The sequence below is a fragment of a genome, unplaced genomic scaffold (assembly GCF_019419815.1).
Source record: "Pyrus x bretschneideri cultivar Hongxiangsu unplaced genomic scaffold, Pyrus_bretschneideri_v1 Contig50, whole genome shotgun sequence".
Taxonomy (NCBI): domain Eukaryota; kingdom Viridiplantae; phylum Streptophyta; class Magnoliopsida; order Rosales; family Rosaceae; genus Pyrus; species Pyrus x bretschneideri.
The window spans coordinates 2,807,113-2,829,225 of NW_025999788.1; the positions used below are offsets into that span (position 1 = coordinate 2,807,113).

General features: G+C 38.3%; 7 protein-coding genes and 1 pseudogene across 8 annotated transcripts; 5 read left to right on the top strand and 3 right to left on the bottom strand.

Moving 5' to 3' along the window:
* Positions 1-20: 20 nt before the first annotated feature.
* LOC103946075 (1-aminocyclopropane-1-carboxylate oxidase homolog 11-like) lies at positions 21-1,856 on the top strand. The gene is made up of 3 exons (XM_009356696.2): positions 21-529; positions 1,232-1,550; positions 1,650-1,856. Exons 1-3 carry the CDS (start codon positions 21-23, stop codon positions 1,854-1,856), a joined length of 1,035 nt encoding a protein of 344 aa, XP_009354971.2.
* A 244-nt stretch (positions 1,857-2,100) lies between these two features.
* On the bottom strand, positions 2,101-3,113 carry LOC108867151. Its single transcript, XM_018647143.2, has 2 exons — positions 2,893-3,113; positions 2,101-2,642 (listed from the first exon to the last, which is right to left on the bottom strand). The coding sequence occupies exons 1-2, from the start codon at positions 3,065-3,067 to the stop codon at positions 2,383-2,385; spliced, it is 435 nt and encodes a 144-aa protein (XP_018502659.1). The 5' UTR covers positions 3,068-3,113; the 3' UTR covers positions 2,101-2,382.
* Positions 3,114-3,781: 668 nt separating this feature from the next.
* Positions 3,782-5,659, top strand: LOC125470608 (annotated as a pseudogene).
* A 1,928-nt stretch (positions 5,660-7,587) lies between these two features.
* Positions 7,588-9,491, top strand: LOC125470552 (1-aminocyclopropane-1-carboxylate oxidase homolog 11-like). Its single transcript, XM_048569780.1, has 3 exons — positions 7,588-8,096; positions 8,867-9,185; positions 9,285-9,491. Exons 1-3 carry the CDS (start codon positions 7,588-7,590, stop codon positions 9,489-9,491), a joined length of 1,035 nt encoding a protein of 344 aa, XP_048425737.1.
* Positions 9,492-9,910: 419 nt separating this feature from the next.
* Positions 9,911-10,740, bottom strand: LOC125470517. The gene is made up of 2 exons (XM_048569669.1): positions 10,528-10,740; positions 9,911-10,277 (listed from the first exon to the last, which is right to left on the bottom strand). The coding sequence occupies exons 1-2, from the start codon at positions 10,700-10,702 to the stop codon at positions 10,018-10,020; spliced, it is 435 nt and encodes a 144-aa protein (XP_048425626.1). The 5' UTR covers positions 10,703-10,740; the 3' UTR covers positions 9,911-10,017.
* Positions 10,741-12,768: 2,028 nt separating this feature from the next.
* On the top strand, positions 12,769-15,050 carry LOC103946076 (pentatricopeptide repeat-containing protein At1g06143). Of its 2 annotated transcripts, none has more exons than XM_009356697.3 (2): positions 12,769-14,667; positions 14,910-15,050. In XM_009356697.3, the coding sequence occupies exon 1, from the start codon at positions 12,884-12,886 to the stop codon at positions 14,621-14,623; it is 1,740 nt and encodes a 579-aa protein (XP_009354972.2). In that variant the 5' UTR covers positions 12,769-12,883; the 3' UTR covers positions 14,624-14,667; positions 14,910-15,050. The 2 variants fall into 2 exon arrangements, with proteins under 2 accessions (XP_009354972.2, XP_048425709.1); XM_048569752.1 differs by having other exon boundaries at positions 12,770-14,667; positions 14,869-15,007.
* Positions 15,051-15,856: 806 nt separating this feature from the next.
* Positions 15,857-16,516, bottom strand: LOC125470553 (1-aminocyclopropane-1-carboxylate oxidase homolog 5-like). Its single transcript, XM_048569781.1, has 2 exons — positions 16,504-16,516; positions 15,857-16,251 (listed from the first exon to the last, which is right to left on the bottom strand). Exons 1-2 carry the CDS (start codon positions 16,514-16,516, stop codon positions 15,857-15,859), a joined length of 408 nt encoding a protein of 135 aa, XP_048425738.1.
* A 247-nt stretch (positions 16,517-16,763) lies between these two features.
* Positions 16,764-18,100, top strand: LOC103946077 (1-aminocyclopropane-1-carboxylate oxidase homolog 1-like). Its single transcript, XM_048569782.1, has 4 exons — positions 16,764-17,125; positions 17,269-17,294; positions 17,424-17,689; positions 17,897-18,100. The coding sequence occupies exons 1-4, from the start codon at positions 16,764-16,766 to the stop codon at positions 18,098-18,100; spliced, it is 858 nt and encodes a 285-aa protein (XP_048425739.1).
* Positions 18,101-22,113: the final 4,013 nt, after the last annotated feature.

Genomic DNA, 22,113 nt, shown 5'->3' on the forward strand with positions numbered 1-22,113 from the left:
TCAAAAAGATATATTTCAAGATGCCTGGGTTGGATCATGAGCTGGAGGAAGAAATGAAACAATTCGACGAAACAAAAGCTGGTGTGAAAGGCCTTGTAGATTCTGGGGTGACCAAGCTCCCAAGGATGTTCAAACACCCTCCAGAGGATCTACCGTCCCCTAACCATAACAATGGCATTAGCAACCTCCAAGTTCCTGTCATTGATCTCGAAGATGTCGAGGACAGCGAAACGCGGAGCAAAATCATCAATGACCTCAGAAAGGCAGCTGAGGAATGGGGTTTCTTTCAGATTGTGAACCATTCAGTTCCAGTTGGTGTGATGGATGATGTGCTGAAAGGCATTCGACGATTTCATGAGCAGCCCCAGGAAGCCAAGGAGGTGTGGTATTCGCGCGATTTCACGAAGAAGGTCAACTTCGTCAGTAATGCAGAATTCAAGGTGTCTCTTCCAGCTTGTTGGAGAGACACATTGTCTTGCAAGGTCCTAGAAGATGAGCATAACTTCGAGGCAATCCCTGAAATCTGCAGGTAAACAAGTAATGCTACCTCACCAATTCTATTAACTTCTGTTAACTAACTTATCTCTCCTTGTATCACTCAAATCTGAGCTCACTCTGAAATCTGTTTAAACACTGACGCGTTTATGTAATGAAAATAAAAGGAATTGAATTAAGGAAGAGTTAGAATAAAGAGAAATCAGAATCAGATTCCTGTTGAAGCTATTTACTTAAATATTCTGGAATCGGAATATAAACTAATATGATTACTAAAATGCTCTTGTCCCAAATCAAATATTTTATATACCTTTTCTAAAAAAATTTGATATAATATATAATAGTAAGAAAAAATTTTAATATATAATTTTTTTTATAAAATTTGTTATAATATATAATAGTAATAAAATTTAATATAATATAAAATAGTAAAAAATGACAGTCTAGGGTTAATGGATTTATAAAGGATAATCTCGGAAATAAAAAAAAGTAAGTGATGGCATAAAGAAAACAAAAGTGTCATTCCGACTGCCTAAGCAATCAAGAATACAAATACCATGTTAATCTAAGAAATCCAAATCCTCCAAATTTTGGAATTGAATTTTGTATGGGTCCCACCTTTTCTTTTATTCCCCAAGTTTAGTAAACAAAGATATATCTCATAATCAGAATTCAATTCCATGTCTTAATTCTAATTACGGTTAGGTGAACGCGTCCTAAATTATTTATTTTGCAGGGCGGAAATAAAAGAGTATATGAAGTACCTTGTTCAAGTGAAGGATAAGCTTTCTAAATTAATTTCGGAAGCTTTAGGTCTAACCAGCGATTACCTTGACAACCTAAGGTGCTTCGAATCGAGGTCATTGGCATGCCACTATTATCCAGTTTGCCCAGAGCCCCATTTGACTCTCGGCGGACACAAGCACTCTGACCTCGGCTTCATCACCTTGCTCTTGCGAGCTAGTGAAGGCCTACAGTTACTTCATCAAAATGTTTGGATTGACGTTCAACCGGTGAAGGGAGCTTTGCTTGCCAATGTATCTGATATGCTGCAGGTACTGTAACTAATATAGCTATCTTTCCCTTATCTTTTATAGCCCTGTGTGCGTGATGGAGTACTAATAGGTCCATCTAAATGTTTATTTGCTGTACAGATCATTACTAATGGCAAGTTCAAGAGTGCAGAGCACAGAGTAGTACTTCCACCAACCCTCGAGCCCCTTACATCAATTGCATGTTTCATTGGCACAGACGACCTCCAAAAACCATACGGGCCGTTAAAGGAGCTTATATCCGAAAACAATCCACCAATTTACAAAGAAGTCGTTTTTGGAGAGTACGTGAAACGTTACAAACTATAGGTTTGAAGGGATAAGGATGGTAACTTTGTGCTTACTCACTTCAGAGTTTCTCTGAGACTATGCTAGTTAAGTCACGAACCTTGGAAGTGTTATGGTTATGTTGCTATGTTTCTTTTCACTTTTCGGTTCTTGTAGTAATATTGTAATTTTCCTTTTTTCTGAAGTTCGGTACGGGTGATCTTCTAATCATTTCCTCTCTCAATTGTATTAGAGGACAATACTACTAAGAACGTGTACTTCTACATCCGAAATTTCGAGTTTGAATATATTATTGAATCAGGATCAAGACACTACAAAAAAGAAAGCAATACATGGCTATTTTTAGACTAACTGTTCGGAAACAAGACAAATTATTCGGACACATTTCCCCCCTATAACTTGTACAGTGCCATGGGAAATTATTTGACTCAAAACCCTCCAAAATTATTGAAAATACATAATCAATCTGGTGTATGTGTGTATAAATGTATTTTGTATACCGTCTCTTCTTCCCGGACGTTTCTATTTGTGTGTTTTCGAACTGTGTTTAATTATTCCAACGTGGCAGTGGGACAGCAAACAACTTCATCAGACCATCCTTGCAGTTCTTGCCATCTTTTTCACCACTGGCAAAGTAATAAGGCCTCCACTGAGTCAGCTCGACCTTGAAGCCGTCGCCACCTCCCTCCGTCTGACTCGCCAGCAGCTTGGCTTTGCTGAAGTCGCAGGTTATGTAGCTCCACAGGTTAGGCAGTTGGTATACGCTATAGCCGGAATTTGCCTCGCTCGGTGGATCATATTTGAACACTGCAAAATAAACAACAATAATTGGCGCATGCAAGTAATAATCGAGCTATGACATCTGCTCTTTACTTAAAAAACTGATTTCGACATGGCATTGATAATATGTTGACATTATTGTTGCAAACAAAATATAACATACTGATGCATTATCGATACAGTATCAATATGCTATTGACTATTGTAAATTTGTAATGAAAAAATGGTTGTCATACAGAAAGACTTTAACGCACATAAATCGTTAGAGGGTGCTAACCTAATTGGTCATTTTTGTAAAAGGGGCTGTTTTGGAGAGCCCAATCAGTGTAGTTGAACCCGAAACGCCAGCCTTCGGACCCTCCAACGATGACAGTTCTGGCCTCGCTCACTGCCAATAGAGAGGCAGCAGCAAGGAGGAGGATGAACCCTTGTGCATTAGAACTCAAAGCCATTGTTACACCTTCGGTAATGTGCTTACGAAAAGTATATAAACTTGAATGTGTGAGAAGGTGATGAAAAAGATGAGAGAGTCGTGGGGTTTATATAGGAAATCAAAAGTGACTAGTACTGCTTCTTTCTCTTGGTTGGTGAAAATGTGAGGCTTTTGATTCAACTAATTCAGCATTTTCACATTTCCAAGTTCCAGAAGCTGAATTTTAAAACCCTTTTTCTCATTTGGAAATTACTGAATTGCCAACTTTCAGATTGCATCATAAGTTTTTCTCGTTAATTAACTGGTTGTGTGTTAACATAAACCGGAAAAGTGGAGGGGTAAAAGAGTAAAATTGATTGGCTGATGTCAAGTGATTCTGGTCAGCGTAAATTTGGTGATTATCCATGAAGAGCAAGAATTTCATGTAATTGCTATGATTAGTGGCGCATTAACAGTTTAGAGACATTTGAAAGGTCAACCAAGGCAACGGAAGGCAAGCGTGGGTATGTTTTGAGAAGAGGATTCAACTGATACTACAATCTAATAATAATCATATTCATTTGTAAATTAGATGTTTTATGTTTGAATCTCATAGATAACGAATTTCATACCTAATTATGTTGCTCATTTTGTAACTTAGCCGAACTCCCCCATTCCTTTACACATATACCACATCGACAAATTTGCTAACAAATAAGTGGAAGACTTCTAGGAGGCGCCACAACTTGTGCGGATGAAATGCGTAACGAACTTTAACTGTTTTTCAAACCCAAAACGTCTTCTCCAACCGTCCAAAACCCTAAACCCTCAGAACCCACCATCCATAGTTGAAAAATTAAAGAAATGTTCGACTCCAACAGAGCTAGAAAGTGTATGTGCCTCAATGATCAAGACCAATGCCATCCAAGACTCTTTCTTTACGAACCAACTCATCACTGCCCTTTCGACTTTTTCCCACCTAGATTATGCAGTTTTAGCCTTCACCCAGATGGAAAATCCGAATGTTTTCGTCTACAATGCGATGATCAGAGGCTTTGTTCGTTGCGACCACCCATTTCAGGCTTTGAATTGTTACATCAATATGTTGAGGGACATGGTTTTGCCTAGCAGTTATACGTTTTCGCCGTTGATCAAGGCCTGCACCTCTCTGTCCGCATTGCGGGTTGGAGAGTCTGTTCATTGTCACATTTGGAGAAATGGCTTTGGCTCACATGTGTTTGTTCAGACTGCTTTGATTGATTTTTACTCGAAGTTGCGGCAAATAAGTGAATCCAGAAGGGTGTTCGATGAAATGCCTGAGAGAGACCCTTTTTCATGGACTACAATGGTTTCGTCTCACGCTCGAGTGGGGGATATGAGTTCGGCGAGGATATTATTCGATGAGATGACGGAGAAGAATGCAGCTACTTGGAATACAATGATTGACGGCTACGCAAGAGTAGGTGATGTAGAATCTGCAGAGTTGTTGTTTAATCAGATGCCAACTAGGGATTTAATATCATGGACTACTATGATTGATTGTTATTCATAGAACAAGAAATTTCGAGAAGCATTAGCAATTTTCGATGACATGAGAACTAATGGAATCAACCCTGATGAAGTGACCATGGCAACTGTTATTTCAGCTTGTGCCCATCTCGGAGCTCTTGACTTGGGAAAAGAGATACATCTTTACACAATGGAGAACAGATTTGATCTCGATGTTTATATCGGATCTGCACTGATTGATATGTATGCAAAGTGCGGCACATTGGAGAGGTCTCTTTTGGTTTTCTTTAAATTGCGGGATAAGAACCTGTTCTGCTGGAATGCAGCGATCGAAGGGCTCGCAGTTCACGGATATGCTAAAGAAGCACTAGCAATGTTCAGCAAGATGGAGAGAGAGAAGATCAAGCCAAATGGGGTTACTTTTGTAAGTGTTTTAAGTGCCTGCACTCATGCAGGACTTGTAGAAGAAGGCCGCAGGAGATTTTCAAGTATGCATGATCCACGATTATTCCATCTGTCCTGAAGTTGAGCACTATGGATGCATGGTGGATCTGTTGAGCAAAGCCGGCCTGCTTGAGAATGCACTAGGGTTGATAAGAAGCATGGAGTTTGAACCAAACTCTGTTATATGGGGTGCATTGTTAGGTGGATGCAAGCTTCATAAAAACTTGGAGATTGCTCAAGTTTGTATCAAGGAGTTGATGGTGTTGGAACCAAATAATAGCGGGTATTTCAACCTTTTGGTGAACATGTGCGCTGATGCGAAACGATGGGCAGAAGTTGCAGATATTCGATCAACCATGAAGGAACTTGGAGTTGAAAAGGGTTGTTCTGGGTCCAGTTGGATTGAAATGGAAAGGAAAGTTCATCAGTTGAAAAGGGTTATAACCGACAGTAATACATTTATACTAAATAATAGGAACGTATTCCTGTTGATTATAACCGACAGGATTTCCAGTTTTTCTGGCCAGCCTTCCGGCCCTTTAGCCCTCTCTGATTCCGTGGGGCCCTCTTAGATTCCACAGCCCTCTGGCCTAACCCTCGGTTGGAGACGGTTTTCGGACTATTTTCGGCCCTCTGGCCCTCTGAACCCTTCAGTTGGAGATGGCCTAAGGTACTTGAATTGAAGAGGAAACCATTATAAAAAATCCTCATTAATCGAAAAGTTATCAAGTGTTGATCACATCGTTGTGGTGTTACTAATTCACTTGTGAGATAAGTATTTGATTGAGAAAGTTTTTAGTACGTATGACTACTGAAATGATTGGTTTTTTTGTTCTAGAATATATGAAATGATCCAACGCATGCGCCTGGGTCTTCCGACCCCATCTGCCTATTGTCTTCTTCTGTGAGGTTCGCCTATTTTCTATCATCTCTGTTTTGGGAAACCATCACATCACCACATAATATTACTAATCCACGTGGTATAAATGAGTAAAAGATAAAAGTTAATAATTATATTCACATAATTTAGCATGAGATAACTAGCTAGACACCTCTATAATCTGCTAAAGCAGTCGGCAATGTTTTCACACCAACTTCCCCACGGCATTATTTTCATATAAAAAGATGCCTGAAACCTCCCCATTCTGTCACTCATCACAAACAGAAATACCTGTTTACCAAAAGAGTAAACATGGCCGCTTCTGTCTATTTCATTAACATTAGTCATGTTAGGTTCACTTTGTCTCTTTTGAATCTTTGCAGAATAATCAGATAATTCATTGTCGTTTGCTTGTGCAATAACACTCGTGAGTTTTGTGTCCACGTTAAACAAAGAAAAGTTTAACTACATACATTTTACACCCTTAAAATTTAAGGTGAATTAAATCGGTCATGAAGTTTTAATTTTCTCAAATTGCTTCTTAAGGTTTTGAAATTGTATCAATTTTACATCTTTTCTATATTTGAACGTCTAATAATCTATTAAAATGACGAGTTTTTAGACTATGTGGTACAAATGTGCCTTACATATGGCAACTCAATTACAGATCTTACTCTCACTACGTCATCAATTTAACGAAGAAAACATAACTTAAACACCTCCTGTCTCTCCGAGTTTGTTCCCCTTCGCTCTCCCCTCTCCATATGACCTACAATCCACCACAGAGGCTAATGATATGAAGTTTCCGATGGCTTCTGCACCAACCGGCGGGGTCGTACCAATTTGTAATAGTAACTTGCATCAATACTTTTAAACTTTAAGTTAATTTAAGGTACTTGAATTGAAAAGGAAACCATTGAAAAAGAATCCTCATTAATCGAAAAGTTTTCAAGTGCGTTGGTCACATTGATGTGGTTTTACTAATTCACTTGTAAGATAAGTATTTGATCGAGAAATTTTTTAGTATGACTACTGAAATGAGTTGTTTTTTTTTTTAGCATATATGAAATGATCCAATGCATGTGCCTGGGTCTCGCGACCCCATCTGCCTATTGTCTTCTTCTGTGAGTTTCGCCTCTTTTCTATCATCTCTTTTTTTTGGTAACTATCACACCACCGCATAGTATTACTAATCCACGTGTTATAAATGAGTGGAAGATAAATATTAATAATTATATCCACATACTTTAGCATGAGAGCAACTAGCTAGACACCTCTATGATCTGCTAAAGCAGTCGGCAATGCTTTCACACCAACTTCCCCACGGCATTATTTTCATATAAAAGATGCCTGAAATCTCCCCATTTTGTCACTCATCACAAACAGAAATACCTGTTTACCAACGAAAAGAGTAAACATGGCCGCTTCTGTCGATTTCATTAACATTAGTCATGTTAGGTTCACTTTGTCTCTTTTGAATCTTTGCAGATTAATCAGATAATTCATTGTCGTTTGCTTGTGCAATAAGACTCGTGAGTTTTGTATCCACATTTCTTGATCATGATCTCCATCTTTTCTAAATTAAACAAAGAAAGTATTTCCTTTCGTTCTCTCAATTCTATATAAAGTAGAAAACTTCACTCCTTAAACTTGAACTCCCAAAACCAAGCCAGGATCAATAAAGTTGTCACTCAAACTTTTCACTAATCAAAAAGATATATTTCAAGATGCCTGGGTTGGATCATGAGCTGGAGGAAGAAATGAAACAATTCGACGAAACAAAAGCTGGTGTGAAAGGCCTTGTAGATTCTGGGGTGACCAAGATCCCAAGGATGTTCAAACACCCTCCAGAGGATCTACCGTCCCCTAACCATAACAATGGCATTAGCAACCTCCAAGTTCCTGTCATTGATCTCGAAGATGTCGAGGACAGCGAAACGCGGAGCAAAATCATCAATGACCTCAGAAAGGCAGCTGAGGAATGGGGTTTCTTTCAGATTGTGAACCATTCAGTTCCAGTTGGTGTGATGGATGATGTGCTGAAAGGCATTCGACGATTTCATGAGCAGCCCCAGGAAGCCAAGGAGGTGTGGTATTCGCGCGATTTCACGAAGAAGGTCAACTTCGTCAGTAATGCAGAATTCAAGGTGTCTCTTCCAGCTTGTTGGAGAGACACATTGTCTTGCAAGGTCCTAGAAGATGAGCATAACTTCGAGGCAATCCCTGAAATCTGCAGGTAAACAAGTAATGCTACACTCACCAATTATATTAACTTCTGTTAACTAACTTATATCTCCTTGTATCACTCAAATCTGAGCTCACTCTGAAATCTGTTTAAACACTGACGCGTTTATGTAATGAAAATAGAAGGAATTGAATTGCGGAAGAGTTGGAATGAAGAGAAATCAGAATCAGATTCTTATTGAAGCTGTTTACTTAAATATTCTGGAATCGGAATAGAAATGACATTAATTTCATAAAGTTGTTTACTAATTCAACAGAATCAGAATATAAACAAATATGATTACTAAAATGTCCTTGTCCCAAATCAAATATTTTATATACCTTTTCTAATAAAATTTGATATAATATATAATAGTAAGAAAAAATTTTAATATATAATCTTTTTATAAAATTTGTTATAATATGTAATAGTAATAAAATTTGATATAATATAAGATAGTAAAAAATGACAGTCTAGGGTTAATGGGTTTATAAAGGATAATCTCAGAAGAAAAAAAAAAAAAAAGAGTAAGTGATGGCATAAAGGAAACAAAAGTGTCATTCCGACTGCCTAAGCAATCAAGAATACAAATACCATGTTAATCTAAGAAATCCAAATCCTCCAAATTTTGGAATTGAATTCCAAAATTTTGTATGGGTCCCACCTTTTCTTTTATTCCCCAAGTTTAGTAAACAAGCATATACCCCGTAATTAGAATTCAATTTCATGTCTTAATTCTAATTACGGTTAGGTAAACGCATCCTAAATTATTTATTTTGCAGGGCGGAAATAAAAGAGTATATGAGGTACCTTGTTCAAGTGAAGGATAAACTTTCCAAATTAATTTCGGAAGCTTTAGGTCTAACCAGCGATTACCTTGACAACCTAAGGTGCTTCGAATCGAGGTCATTGGCATGCCACTATTATCCAGTTTGCCCAGAGCCCCATTTGACTCTCGGCGGACACAAGCACTCTGACCTCGGCTTCATCACCTTGCTCTTGCGAGCTAGTGAAGGCCTACAGTTACTTCATCAAAATGTTTGGATTGACGTTCAACCGGTGGAGGGAGCTTTGCTTGCCAATGTATCTGATATGCTGCAGGTACTGTAACTAATATAGCTATCTTTCCCTTATCTTTTATAGCCCTGTGTGCGTGATGGAGTACTAATAGGTCCATCTAAATGTTTATTTGCTGTACAGATCATTACTAATGGCAAGTTCAAGAGTGCAGAGCACAGAGTAGTACTTCCACCAACCCTCGAGCCCCTTACATCAATTGCATGTTTCATTGGTACAGACGACCTCCAAAAACCATACGGGCCGTTAAAGGAGCTTATATCCGAAAACAATCCACCAATTTACAAAGAAGTCGTTTTTGGAGAGTACGTGAAACGTTACAAACTATAGGTTTGAAGGGATAAGGATGGTAACTTTGTGCTTACTCACTTCAGTGTTTCTCTGAGACTCTGCTAGTTAAGTCACGAACCGTGGAAGTGTTATGGTTATGTTGCTGTGTTTCTTTTCACTTTTCGGTTCTTTTAGTAAAATTGTAATTTTCCTTTTTTCTGAAGTTCGGTACGGATGATCTTCTGATCATTTCCTCTCTCAATTGTATTAGAGGACAATACTACTAAGAACGTGTACTTCTACATCCGATATTTCGAGTTTGAATATATTGTTTAATCAGGATCAAGACACAACAAAAAAGAAAGCAATAAATGGCTATTTTTAGAGTAACTGTTCGGAAACAAGACAAATTATTCGGACACATTTCCCCCCTATAACTTGTACAGTGCCATGGGAAATTATTTGACTCAAAACCCTCCAAAATTATTGAAAATACATAATCAATCTAGTGTATGTGTGTATAAATGTATTTTGTATACCGTCTCTTCTTCCCGGACGTTTCTATTTGTGTGTTTTCGAACTGTGTTTAATTATTCCAACGTGGCAGTGGGACAGCAAACAACTTCATCAGACCATCCTTGCAGTTCTTGCCATCTTTTTCGCCACTGGCAAAGTAGTAAGGCCTCCACTGAGTCAGCTCGACCTTGAAGCCGTCGCCACCTCCCTCCGTCTGACTCGCCAGCAGCTTGGCTTTGCTGAAGTCGCAGGTTATGTAGCTCCACAGGTTAGGCAGTTGGTATACGCTATAGCCGGAATTTGCCTCGCTCGGTGGATCATATTTGAACACTGCAAAATAAACAACAATAATTGACGCATGCACGTAATAATCGAGCTATGACATCTGCTCTTTACTTAAAAAACTGATTTCGACATGGCATTGCTAATATGTTGACATTATTGTTGCAAACAAAATATAACATACTGATGCATTATCGATACAGTATCAATATGCTATTGACTATTGTAAATTTGTAATGAAAAAATGGTTGTCATACAGAAAGACTTTAACGCACATAAATCGTTAGAGGGTGCTAACCTAATTGGTCATTTTTGTAAAACGGGCTGTTTTGGAGAGCCCAATCAGTGTAGTTGAACCCGAAACGCCAGCCTTCGGACCCTCCAACGATGACAGTTCTGGCCTCGCTTACTGCCAATAGAGAGGCAGCAGCAAGGAGGAGGATGAACCCTTGTGCATTAGAACTCAAAGCCATTGTTACACCTTCGGTAATGTGCTTACGAAAAGTATACAAACTTGAATGTGTGAGAAGGTGATGAAAAAGATGAGAGAGTCGTGGGGTTTATATAGGAAATCAAAAGTGACTAGTACTGCTTCTTTCTCTTGGTTGGTGAAAATGTGAGGCTTTTGATTCAACTAATTCAGCATTTTCACATTTCCAAGTTCCAGAAGCTGAATTTTAAAACCCTTTTTCTCATTTGGAAATTACTGAATTGCCAACTTTCAGATTGCATCATAAGTTTTTCTCGTTAATTAACTGGTTGTGTGTTAACATAAACCGGAAAAGTGGAGGGGTAAAAGAGTAAAATTGATTGGCTGATGACAAGTGATTCTGGTCAGCGTAAATTTGGTGATTATCCATGAAGAGCAAGAATTTCATGTAATTGCTATTATTAGTGGCGCATTAACAGTTTAGAGACATTTGAAAGGTCGACCAAGGCAACGGAAGGCAAGCGTGGGTATGTTTTGAGAAGAGGATTCAACGACATTCTATAATGATACTACAATCTAGTAATAATTATATTCATTTGTAAGTGAGATGTCTTATATTTGAATTTCGTAGATAGCGAATTTCATACCTAATTATGTTGCTCATTTTGTAACTTAGCCGAACTCCCCCGTTCCTTTAGTATAAAATATATTTTTGTGCTAAAAAAATTATTCTATAATGGATAACCTTTTTAAAGTCATAATTTTTTTTACTTGGTATATGCTTTTGGTGGGTCAACTCGGCTTACAGTGGTTAGGAATGAAAAGATGAGGTTGTATTTCATCCATAATGCAAAATGAATTTAGGCGGGATAGGGGCATTGCGTCGCCTTGTGAATTGGAATAAACTTCATATTGTAATAAGTTATAATTTTTCTTGTCTCATCTAAAGGAAACACACCTCCATATTATTATATTATCGATGAGTACAAAAATAAGCAAAAAATAGAATATTTGGCACATAAGAAATCCGATTTATGAAATACAATATTCATTAAGGATAAATAAGTCAATCAATAATATTTCAGTTATGTATTAGAATAAACTTCATATTGTAATAAGTTATACTTTTTCTTGATCTCATCTTAAAGAAATACACCTCCACATAGTCATAATTGTACTAAGTAAAAAAATATGCAAGAAATAAAATACTTGATGTCCAAGGTATCCTCTTTGGAAAATACAATTCATTCCGAATAAATAATTTTCATTAATTACACCTCTATTAAGTAATAACCTCCCTAAAGTATAAATGGTCTGGTCCCAATTGTATTTAATTTTAGAAAGGTTTTACTGTATTTCAATCTTGCAGATGGCATTTTACTACAAATGATGGTGCTCCACTGATCTTTCCTCCTATAATAACTAACTATTTACCCTACTAACACTATTATTTTATATATATATATATATATATATCAATCCCCTCCCGTTGAGAAATTCCTCAAGTATATACACACACAAAGGATCAATAGCATTTTTAATTAAAAAATAAGAGTTTTTTTTTTTTTTTTTTTTTTTTTTTGCAAATGGTCCTGAAATTGACCTAAGCAATCAAGATAGTCTTTGAAGTTGAAAATCGATTCATGTAGTCTTAGAAATAGGTGAGCCAAATTAATGTGGTCCTTCTGTCACAATTATGTAAAAAAATGTTATGTTATGGGTTGATCTGGCACATAAATGGATCCCACAAGTCTTTTTTTTTTTTTTTTAATCACAAATGGTCCCTAAAATTGACCCACACCAAGATGGTCCTTGAAATAAAACATCGAGCAATGTAGTCCTAGAAATAGGTGTCTCAAATCAATGTGGTCATGCCGTTACAATTTTGTCAAAAATTATATTATGTAATGATATAGCACATAAATGGGTTTCACAAGATTTAAAGGGTTTTATCATAAATGATCTCTAAAATCGATAGTTAAATTCACACTTAACGTGCATAATAGTTGAATTCATTATATTAATCCAATGGTTATGATTTTGTTAAATATGAATAAATGCACCGATTTTCCTTTGACTAAAAAAAAAATATTACATGTAAAACCTCGGTATCAATGTCAATGTGTCACCCATTCTTGTTCGGGTAAGATTACACATATACCACATCGACAAATTTGCTAACAAATAAGTGGAAGACTTCTAGGAGGCGCCACAACTTGTGCGGATGAAATGCGTAACGAACTTTAACTGTTTTTCAAACCCAAAACGTCTTCTCCAACCGCCCAAAACCCTAAACCCTCAGAACCCACCATCCATAGTTGAAAAATTAAAGAAATGTTCGACTCCAACAGAGCTAGAAAGTGTATGTGCCTCAATGATCAAGACCAATGCCATCCAAGACTCTTTCTTTACGAACCAACTCATCACCGCCCTTTCGACTTTTTCCCACCTAGATTATGCAGTTTTAGCCTTCACCCAGATGGAAAATCCGAATGTTTTCGTCTACAATGCGATGATCAGAGGCTTTGTTCGTTGCGACCACCCATTTCAGGCTTTGAATTGTTACATCAATATGTTGAGGGACATGGTTTTGCCTAGCAGTTATACGTTTTCGCCGTTGATCAAGGCCTGCACCTCTCTGTCCGCATTGCGGGTTGGAGAGTCTGTTCATTGTCACATTTGGAGAAATGGGTTTGGCTCACATGTGTTTGTTCAGACTGCTTTGATTGATTTTTACTCGAAGTTGCGGCAAATAAGTGAATCCAGAAGGGTGTTCGATGAAATGCCTGAGAGAGACCCTTTTGCATGGACTACAATGGTTTCGTCTCACGCTCGAGTGGGGGATATGAGTTCGGCGAGGATATTATTCGATGAGATGACGGAGAAGAATGCAGCTACTTGGAATACAATGATTGACGGCTATGCAAGAGTAGGTGATGTAGAATCTGCAGAGTTGTTGTTTAATCAGATGCCAACTAGGGATATAATATCATGGACTACTATGATTGATTGTTATTCTCAGAACAAGAAATTTCGAGAAGCATTAGCAATTTTCGATGACATGAGGACTAATGGGATCAACCCTGATGAAGTGACCATGGCAACTGTTATTTCGGCTTGTGCCCATCTCGGAGCTCTTGACTTGGGAAAAGAGATACATCTTTACACGATGGAGAACAGATTTGATCTCGATGTTTATATTGGATCTGCACTGATTGATATGTATGCAAAGTGCGGGACATTGGAGAGGTCTCTTTTGGTTTTCTTTAAATTGCGGGATAAGAACCTGTTCTGCTGGAATGCAGCGATCGAAGGGCTCGCAGTTCATGGATATGCTAAAGAAGCACTAGCAATGTTCAGCAAGATGGAGAGAGAGAAGATCAAGCCAAATGGGGTTACTTTTGTAAGTGTTTTAAGTGCCTGCACTCATGCAGGACTTGTAGAAGAAGGCCGCAGGAGATTTTCAAGCATGATCCAGGATTATTCCATCTGTCCTGAAGTTGAGCACTATGGATGCATGGTGGTTCTGTTGAGCAAAGCCGGCATGCTTGAGAATGCACTAGCGTTGATAAGAAGCATGGAGTTTGAACCAAACTCTGTTATATGGGGTGCATTGTTAGGTGGATGCAAGCTTCATAAAAACTTGGAGATTGCTCAAGTTTGTATCAAGGAGTTGATGGTGTTGGAACCAAATGATAGCGGGTATTTCAACCTTTTGGTGAACATGTGCGCTGATGCGAAACGATGGGCAGAAGTTGCAGATATTCGATCAACCATGAAGGAACTTGGAGTTGAAAAGGGTTGTCCTGGGTCCAGTTGGATTGAAATGGAAAGGAAAGTTCATCAGTTTGCCGCATCTGATGAATCTCATTCAGCTTCTGCTGAAATTTACTCGTTGCTGGCAGATTTATATGTGCAGCTGAAACTTGATGTTTGTGTTCCTGAACTTGGCTCTGAGTTATAGCAGTGCAGTCTTTAAAACAAAATTGACATCCACAGGAAAATACGGTAATTCAAATATGTATACTCAGATTCTTTCCATCTTGTATCATTCAAATCTGAGTTCTTTTTTAAGTAATAAACACATACTCATTTCTAGCACAATAAACTTCATTACGAAATAGGAAATGAGTGTAAAATGCTCTCCCGGAAAACATTGGAGCAAGAATAACATGTTATTAACTTGGTAATTGGTGCATTGTATTATAGGAGTTTCATTTTTCATAATTCCAAAGTGATATTTGGAACAGAACGGCGTTTTCCTCTGCACTGTCACTAGGTTCAACTCAACGCGGTTTAAAATGAGGCAGGGCAGATCCACCATTTTTTCCATTGGCTCTGTAATATGCAGTATATTCTTCATGAAGGGTGTCCCTGTATATGGGTGGATTCCTTTCAGATAGAAGCTCCTTGATTGGCCTGTACAGTTTGAGTTTGTCCTTGGCACTAGGAACAAGAAAAGATGCAACTGATATTCGAGGCTTGACAAGCGGGTGGGTGAGTACTCTGTGTTCCACACTCTTGAACTTGTCTTTAGTAACGAGCTGTAGATACATACAATCACATGAAATATAAAGAGATCTCTACCTTTTTCTTTGTCTGATAAGATACAAGGTATTGAAGAAACTGTTTAACAACAGATTATCATACCTGCATAAAGTCACCAAGGTTTGCTACTAAAACTCCATCCACTGGCGGCACATGGACCCATTGGTTCTTATGAAGAAGTTAGAGCCCCCAATCTTGTCTTGCAGGAATAAGGTGAGAAAAAGGGGTCTGAGTGTTCGATTGTCCCAAGAGTCAAATCAGGCTCCGGGCAAACTGGGTGGTAGTGGCATGATAATGTGAAAGATTTCAAGCACCCCATCCCCGCTATGTGATCCGTGGTCTAATGCTTACGACAGTAGTTCAGAAAGCATATCCTGCAGTTTAATCAAGTTTTTGACGTGCTCACTCACTTCATTTCTGCAACACAGAAAATGATGAATTTGGTAAAGGTCAAGTTTACAGTATGTTACATGTATGTAAATATTATGACTGATGAGTTGGAAATGGCCCGTTTGGAATTGCTTCTCTAGAAAGCACTTCTGCGTATAAACACATTCTGAAGAAGCATCTGGAAGGTGCTTCTCCAGAAAGCGCGCTTTAGGCTGTTGGAAAATGCTTTTAGCCATTTTAAAAGCACTCCCAAACAGGCTCAAAATTTCTTAGAGCTGCTGCAGAAATTAAAGTATCTGCAGACTTGAGGAAGTGCTTCAAAGTCCCATTGATCCTCTACGGCTTTGAAGGACAAGGTGTCTCTCCAGTCTGCTGCTGATTTCGCTCGCACTTTCAAATCTCCACAGCAATAATAGTTCACATGCCGAGTATAGTCACGGGAGTACGATGCCCTCTTGGCCTCCGGGGGCTGCTCATGAAATCTTCTTATACCTTCCAGCATCTCCTCCATCACAGCAATTGGAACTCCATGGTTAACTATCTGAATACATGCCACCTTATCTGATCCTGAAATCCACGCTATTGAATAAATTGCTTTTTTTGGAAGTGCTTGTCCAGAAAAAGCCAAAACTTCCCTGCGAAAACTTCCCTTTTCTGTAAAACGGTGATGCGTAAGACCAAAACCAATATAAGGGAAAAGACTTTTTTCTCTCCTAACTTATATTACTGCATTGTTACGTCTCAAGATTGTGATATCAGAAAAAAGCTAAGGCTCAATATCTCATTTTCTTGGGAGTTAGTCTCTTTAGCAACCAATATATAATTTTGGTAGCATCGTATGTCTATAAATACTTGTCACATATAAAAAAAATGCACATGTCTGATAGGCACTACCACTTAGTTAACCGGTAGCGTCCATAGTCTATACGTACGTGCTAATGTTCAAAAAGTGTACCCGTTTGATAGACACCTACTACATAGCGAATAGGACGAGAATAGCACTCACTTTCTTGGCCTTTTCTTCAACCTAAAAGGTAACAATTTTAAAATTGGTAGGTGTCTCTTTGCTCCTTTTTTCTTTCAAATGGCTTCCTGATACATCTCGTTTTAATCACATCTTGCAGAGTCCGGAACACTTCGGCGACATCATTCCCTCCACAGCGAGGATGGAAGACGAGTCCTCGTATTACGACAGAACCAAGGAAGTGGAGTTCAATGAAACTAAAACCGGAGTTAAAGGCCTTGTGGACTCGGGGATCACAAAAGTTCCCAAGTTCCTCATCCATCCACCACATAGCCTTTCAAATTCAGAAACAACAGATGTAGACTTTAAGGTTCCTGTCATAGACTTCGACGGCTTTGATCAAGATTTTTGGCGCGCGCAGACTGTGAAGGAGATTCGTGAAGCATCTGAAACGTGGGGTTTCTTTCAAATGGTTAATCATGGAGTTCCAGAGAGAGTGATTGAGAATCTGTTGGAAGTGATTCGAGGGTTTCATGAGCAGCCGAAGGAGCTGAAGATGGAGTGGTATTTCTTGACTCGAAACGTAGAGTGAGATACTACTGCAATGGAGATCTGTTGGTGCAGAAAGCAGCGAATTGGAGAGACTCGATATTGTTTGATTTCCAGAACGGTCCATTGGACCCCGAGACATTTCCCTTCGTTTGCAGGTACCTCGCTAAACAAACTGTTCAAAGTATTAATACATACTGACAGTACGACAACATAACACACCGGGTAATCTTACGAGAGATTGGTTTGATTAGCAGAGAGGCAGTGCAGGAGTACATCAAACACTTAAAGAACCTGAGATAGGTGTTATCAGGTTTGTTGTCCAAGGCCTTGGGCCTCAGCACTGACTTCCTGGAAAACATAGAGTGCATGAAGACTGAACATCTGGTGTGCCATTACTACCCGAGCTGTCCAGAACCGGAGTTGACCCCCGGCACTACCAAGCATTCAGATCCATCCTCTTTAACTGTACTCTTGCAAGACAATCTCGGCGGCCTGCAAGTCCTCCATCAAGGTCACTGGGTTGATGTTCCTCCAACTCATGGAGCTCTTGTGGCCAACGTGGGTGATCTTACGCAAGTAAGCTCATCATCCTAATTCCTCAAAGATAACTTTTGCTGTTACGAATTCACACCTCCTATCTCTGTCTTTTTTGTGATCTCATCATCATTATACGTGTTAAGAAAGATACAAAAAGCGCGTCAAAATCACCCGAAGAGAGAGAAAGAGAAACAAAACTATCATCTTGCATGAGAACTCAGTTATTTTCGTTCAATTTATGTGCAGCTTATCACCAATGACAAGTTCAGAAGCGTCGAGCATAGAGTATTGGCTGGAAGAGTGGGGCCCAGGATATCAGCTGCATGCTTTATCTATCCGAGTGCTACAAAAAGATTCAAACCTATGGCCCAATCAAGGGGTTTCTCTCTGACAACCTACCTGCAGACAGGGAAACACACATTGGACAGTATCTTGCTTATTACAGATTAAAGGGATTAGATGGTAATTCTGCCCTTCCTCGTTTTAAATTGATAGAAGAGTAGTCAAGCCCAATTTTAGGGCCAGTTTTGGATCGTCGTGTTTTTTTTTTTTTTAAACTGCTTTTGCTGTACTTTAAGAATAAACAGTTTATAATAAAATAGTTGAGCATTTGATAAATTGTAGTTTTATGTATTTTGAGTATGAAAACCAGTGTAAATGTATTTGGTAAATTTTAATATAAAAAGTGATATAATTGTATACAATGCCGAAAATGGCCATGATAGTGTGGGCAACAACGACGACAATGGTGGTAAGGGCAATGGTTGTGATGGTGGTGGTGGTGGTGGTGGTGGTGGTGGTGCCAATAAAGGGGTGTGGTGGTTGGGCTATAGCCTGCAGAGGTAACAATGGTGGTAGGGGCGGAGACAACAACGATGGTGGCGGTTGTGATTGTGTTTATGATAATGGCAGTTATTGTAGTGGTATTGGTGGTGGCGCGATCATCGTGTGGTGATGGTGACAACAATGGTAATGGCTATAGTGGTGTGAGAGGTTAGGGTTTGTAATAGTAAGTGGTGATGGTCACTTTGTTCTCTAAGGTTACAATATGTCTACAAGGATAAATAATGTTATTTTTAAAAATTAATGAGCACATTACAGGAATTAAAAATACTTAGTACAAGCTCAACTCCATTTTTTTATTAAAGCTACTTTTAAAAACAACTTTCAGATTAGAGACAATTACTTTTAAAATAAGCAAGATATTTTATTTTGGGAATCGTTTTTTTCACTTCAAAAATTTCATTCTGCACTCCAAACTTTTTATAATTAAAAAGAAAATACACATATTTTTTAACTTTAAAATTAAGCAACTTTTAGTGAAAAAATAAAAATACAAACTAGTCCTTTGTCTTCTCATTTTAGCATTTTTTATCCAAAATAAAATTCCAATCTAAGGAGAGATTCTTAGGATGGGGGTTTCATGCCATGTTATTTCTCCGCACAAGAAACGCACAAAAGGAACTCTGGCATTCGGGACCTACACAAGCCAGTCCTGCATAGACATGGTACGAAAGCATGAAAATATTATATCTTTAAACTTTGTTTCATGATAATGTAGATGGTTAAAAGAGTACAAGTAATGCTCTCGACAAATGAATTGTTTCATTAGAACTGGATATAGAAAATATGCATTATTTACTGCTCAAAAGATTATTACTAAGTATCGCTCTACACAAATGACAGAAACTGCAACAGAAGAAATAAAGGGTGAAAAAATTTACAGACGATCAATAATCTACAAAACCACCCTGAAAGCGAGACAAAGTGTAACTATTGCGTAGAATTCTTGAGCTGCAAAATCTGAACAAGGGACCAGATGATATCTTTGTTCTGTTGTTTTGCCCGTGCAGTCATTCGGAATGAAAATATTGTAGGTCATGATAGTCAACAACAAATGCAGGCATACTAAATGGCAATCCAGTATGGTGGAAACACCAGATACAAATACAGGGACAGATGTAAACAGAGAACGGCTTTTGGTGAGGACTTTCCTTTCGAGAGTTTTTTCCTAGGTATGTGAGGGAGGTGAATCAAGGAAAAATCTTCGCGGATAAGAAGTGATGTATAAGTTTATAATTTCTAATATGATCCATCCCATAGACATCTATGAGATGAATCAGGTTAAAAATCATGAACTTGCTCATCCGCGAAGATTTCCGCAACATATTCTTCTTGAAAAGATCACAGAGCCCACTTGACCAGCACCTTCAGGCTCACGGCAAGATTCCTTGCCTCACACACCTGGAAAAAGCTCTCGAAAGGAAAGTCCTCACAAAAAGCCCCGTTCTCTGTTTACATTTGTACTGAGTACTGACAGATTCAAAGCTAGTATTAGCTGAAATCTTGTTTAGTTTTACATAATAAAGTTTGTTTCAATGGTTCAAAACTGAGAATTAAATAGCGAGTAATGCTAGCAAGACTAAATTTGCAAACTAAATTATGTGTCACCAATATAAATAAGCACGTTTATCAACGTTTAAGTAATAAACCAATTATCAACTTTCATGTCTTTTAGTTTTCAAAATTTTGTCTCAAAACTTAATCTCCCTAGCATTACTCATAAATAGCATATTAAAACTTGAGATAGAAAATAAATGTGTAATGCTAGGGAGACTAAATCTTGTAAACCAAATGACATGAAAATTGATGATTAGATTATTAGTTAAGTGTTGATTACCGTGCTTATTTCTAACACATCATTTAGTATGCATATTTAATCTACAAATTTAATCTACCTAGCATTACTAAAAATAAATTGCATAGTAGTAGCTTGAGTAATAGGCGTTAGAAGAGCATTGACTTAAAACAAGAAAACAAATACAATAATATTCAATTGCAAAGATGGCATGGGATTTACTCTTATCTTTGGTAATATTAAAGGGAAATAATATTAGAAAAATCAAGATACTCTTTTTTTTTGTTTTTTGGGAAATCAGGATATAGCATTATCCAGACAAAGATGCCAAAGTTTTACAAGAAGGCCTACACAGAGGCAAACAGCCAACTACCAATACTAGAAAATGGTAGTGCAAGGAGGTTACAAGATACCAAGACGCCGCACCTAATGCTAAAGCGTCCCTCCTCACACTACCATATACAATTGGTAGGGGCATGGAAAGCCATCATTACACAAAACATGAACAAGGGAGGATGGGGGTCTATTGACCCAAATATGATCACATACTTCCCTACAATGTCGTGAAGCCAAAAGGTCCATTGCTGAGTTGGCCGATCTTGGAACCCAAGACTAACGGCAATCATGAACCCCCCATCAAATAAAAGGGAACATTTCCCAACTGCCCTTCCTTGCCAAATCCTTTAGACAAGAAATAGATTCCAATGAATCAGACTCAACCATTATCAAATTCCAACCTCTGCTAATCCCCAATTTACATCCAAGCATAATAGACATCGCCTCCACCATTGCAACGCTTGTCACCTTCACTTTATACCTGCATGCTGCCAAAAACCTGCCATCCTCATCCCTTGCCACCACTTCTGTAAATCCCAGCCCATCCCTTGCAACCGAACTAGCATCAACATTTATCTTTACGAATCTCGAACTCAGTAAAGACCACCTGACACCAATATTTGTTTCCTAAGAACTAGGTACCAGTGAAGTGAGCGAGATTTATTTTGCCTCCTTGAAGGTTGTAGCCGAGTGTGAAATAGCAGCAATAACCTATGTTGGGTATATTTGTTGTTGGTTGAACTGAAAGTTACACCTTGATTTTCATATATGCCAGCATGTAAAGGCAATATATGAAAGCATGTGATTCCTCACCTCCTTCGAACCATTGGCTGACTCAAAAATTTGTAGCGGTCAGCTTGCCCAGGTTTTTATCTCAATCTGATTCATCCTTAAATTCAACCTTCCCCAAAACCAAACCACTTCCACCCACAAGCATTCAAGGAAAAGGTGTTCAATAGACTCATCCCACAACTGACAAATAGAGCACAGAGAAGATGGAGAAGAGTGTCATTGCTATAAATTTGCCATTATTCCAAGCACTGCATGAAGGGTCTTCCGCATGAAGCACCTAAGCTTTGGAGTGTGGGTTTGATTTTAGAGAGAGATAAAGCTAGGGTTTCTAAAGAGACGAGGGAGATAGGATGATTTGAGAGACCTCGGTGCTGGGCTCGAGGCTAGAGAGAGAAAGTTAGAGAGAAGCGGCAGAAATGTGAAACGAGGGGCTTGGATAGCTGAAAGTGGGTTTATACAGGCACAAGCTAGAATTCCTATTATTTTAAGAGTAAATTGTAGCAATGGTTCTTCAACCTTAATCTAATTAGAGCAATGGTCCCTTAACTAAAAATTCATTTCCATTGGTTTCTCATCTCATCAAAACATGTAGCTAAGGTCTTTTTTGTTAACTCTGTTAGAATTTCTGTCAAAATAAATCATGTGTCATGCACATGAGGCTAAATCAAATGGAAAATATGGATAATCAAATAAGAAA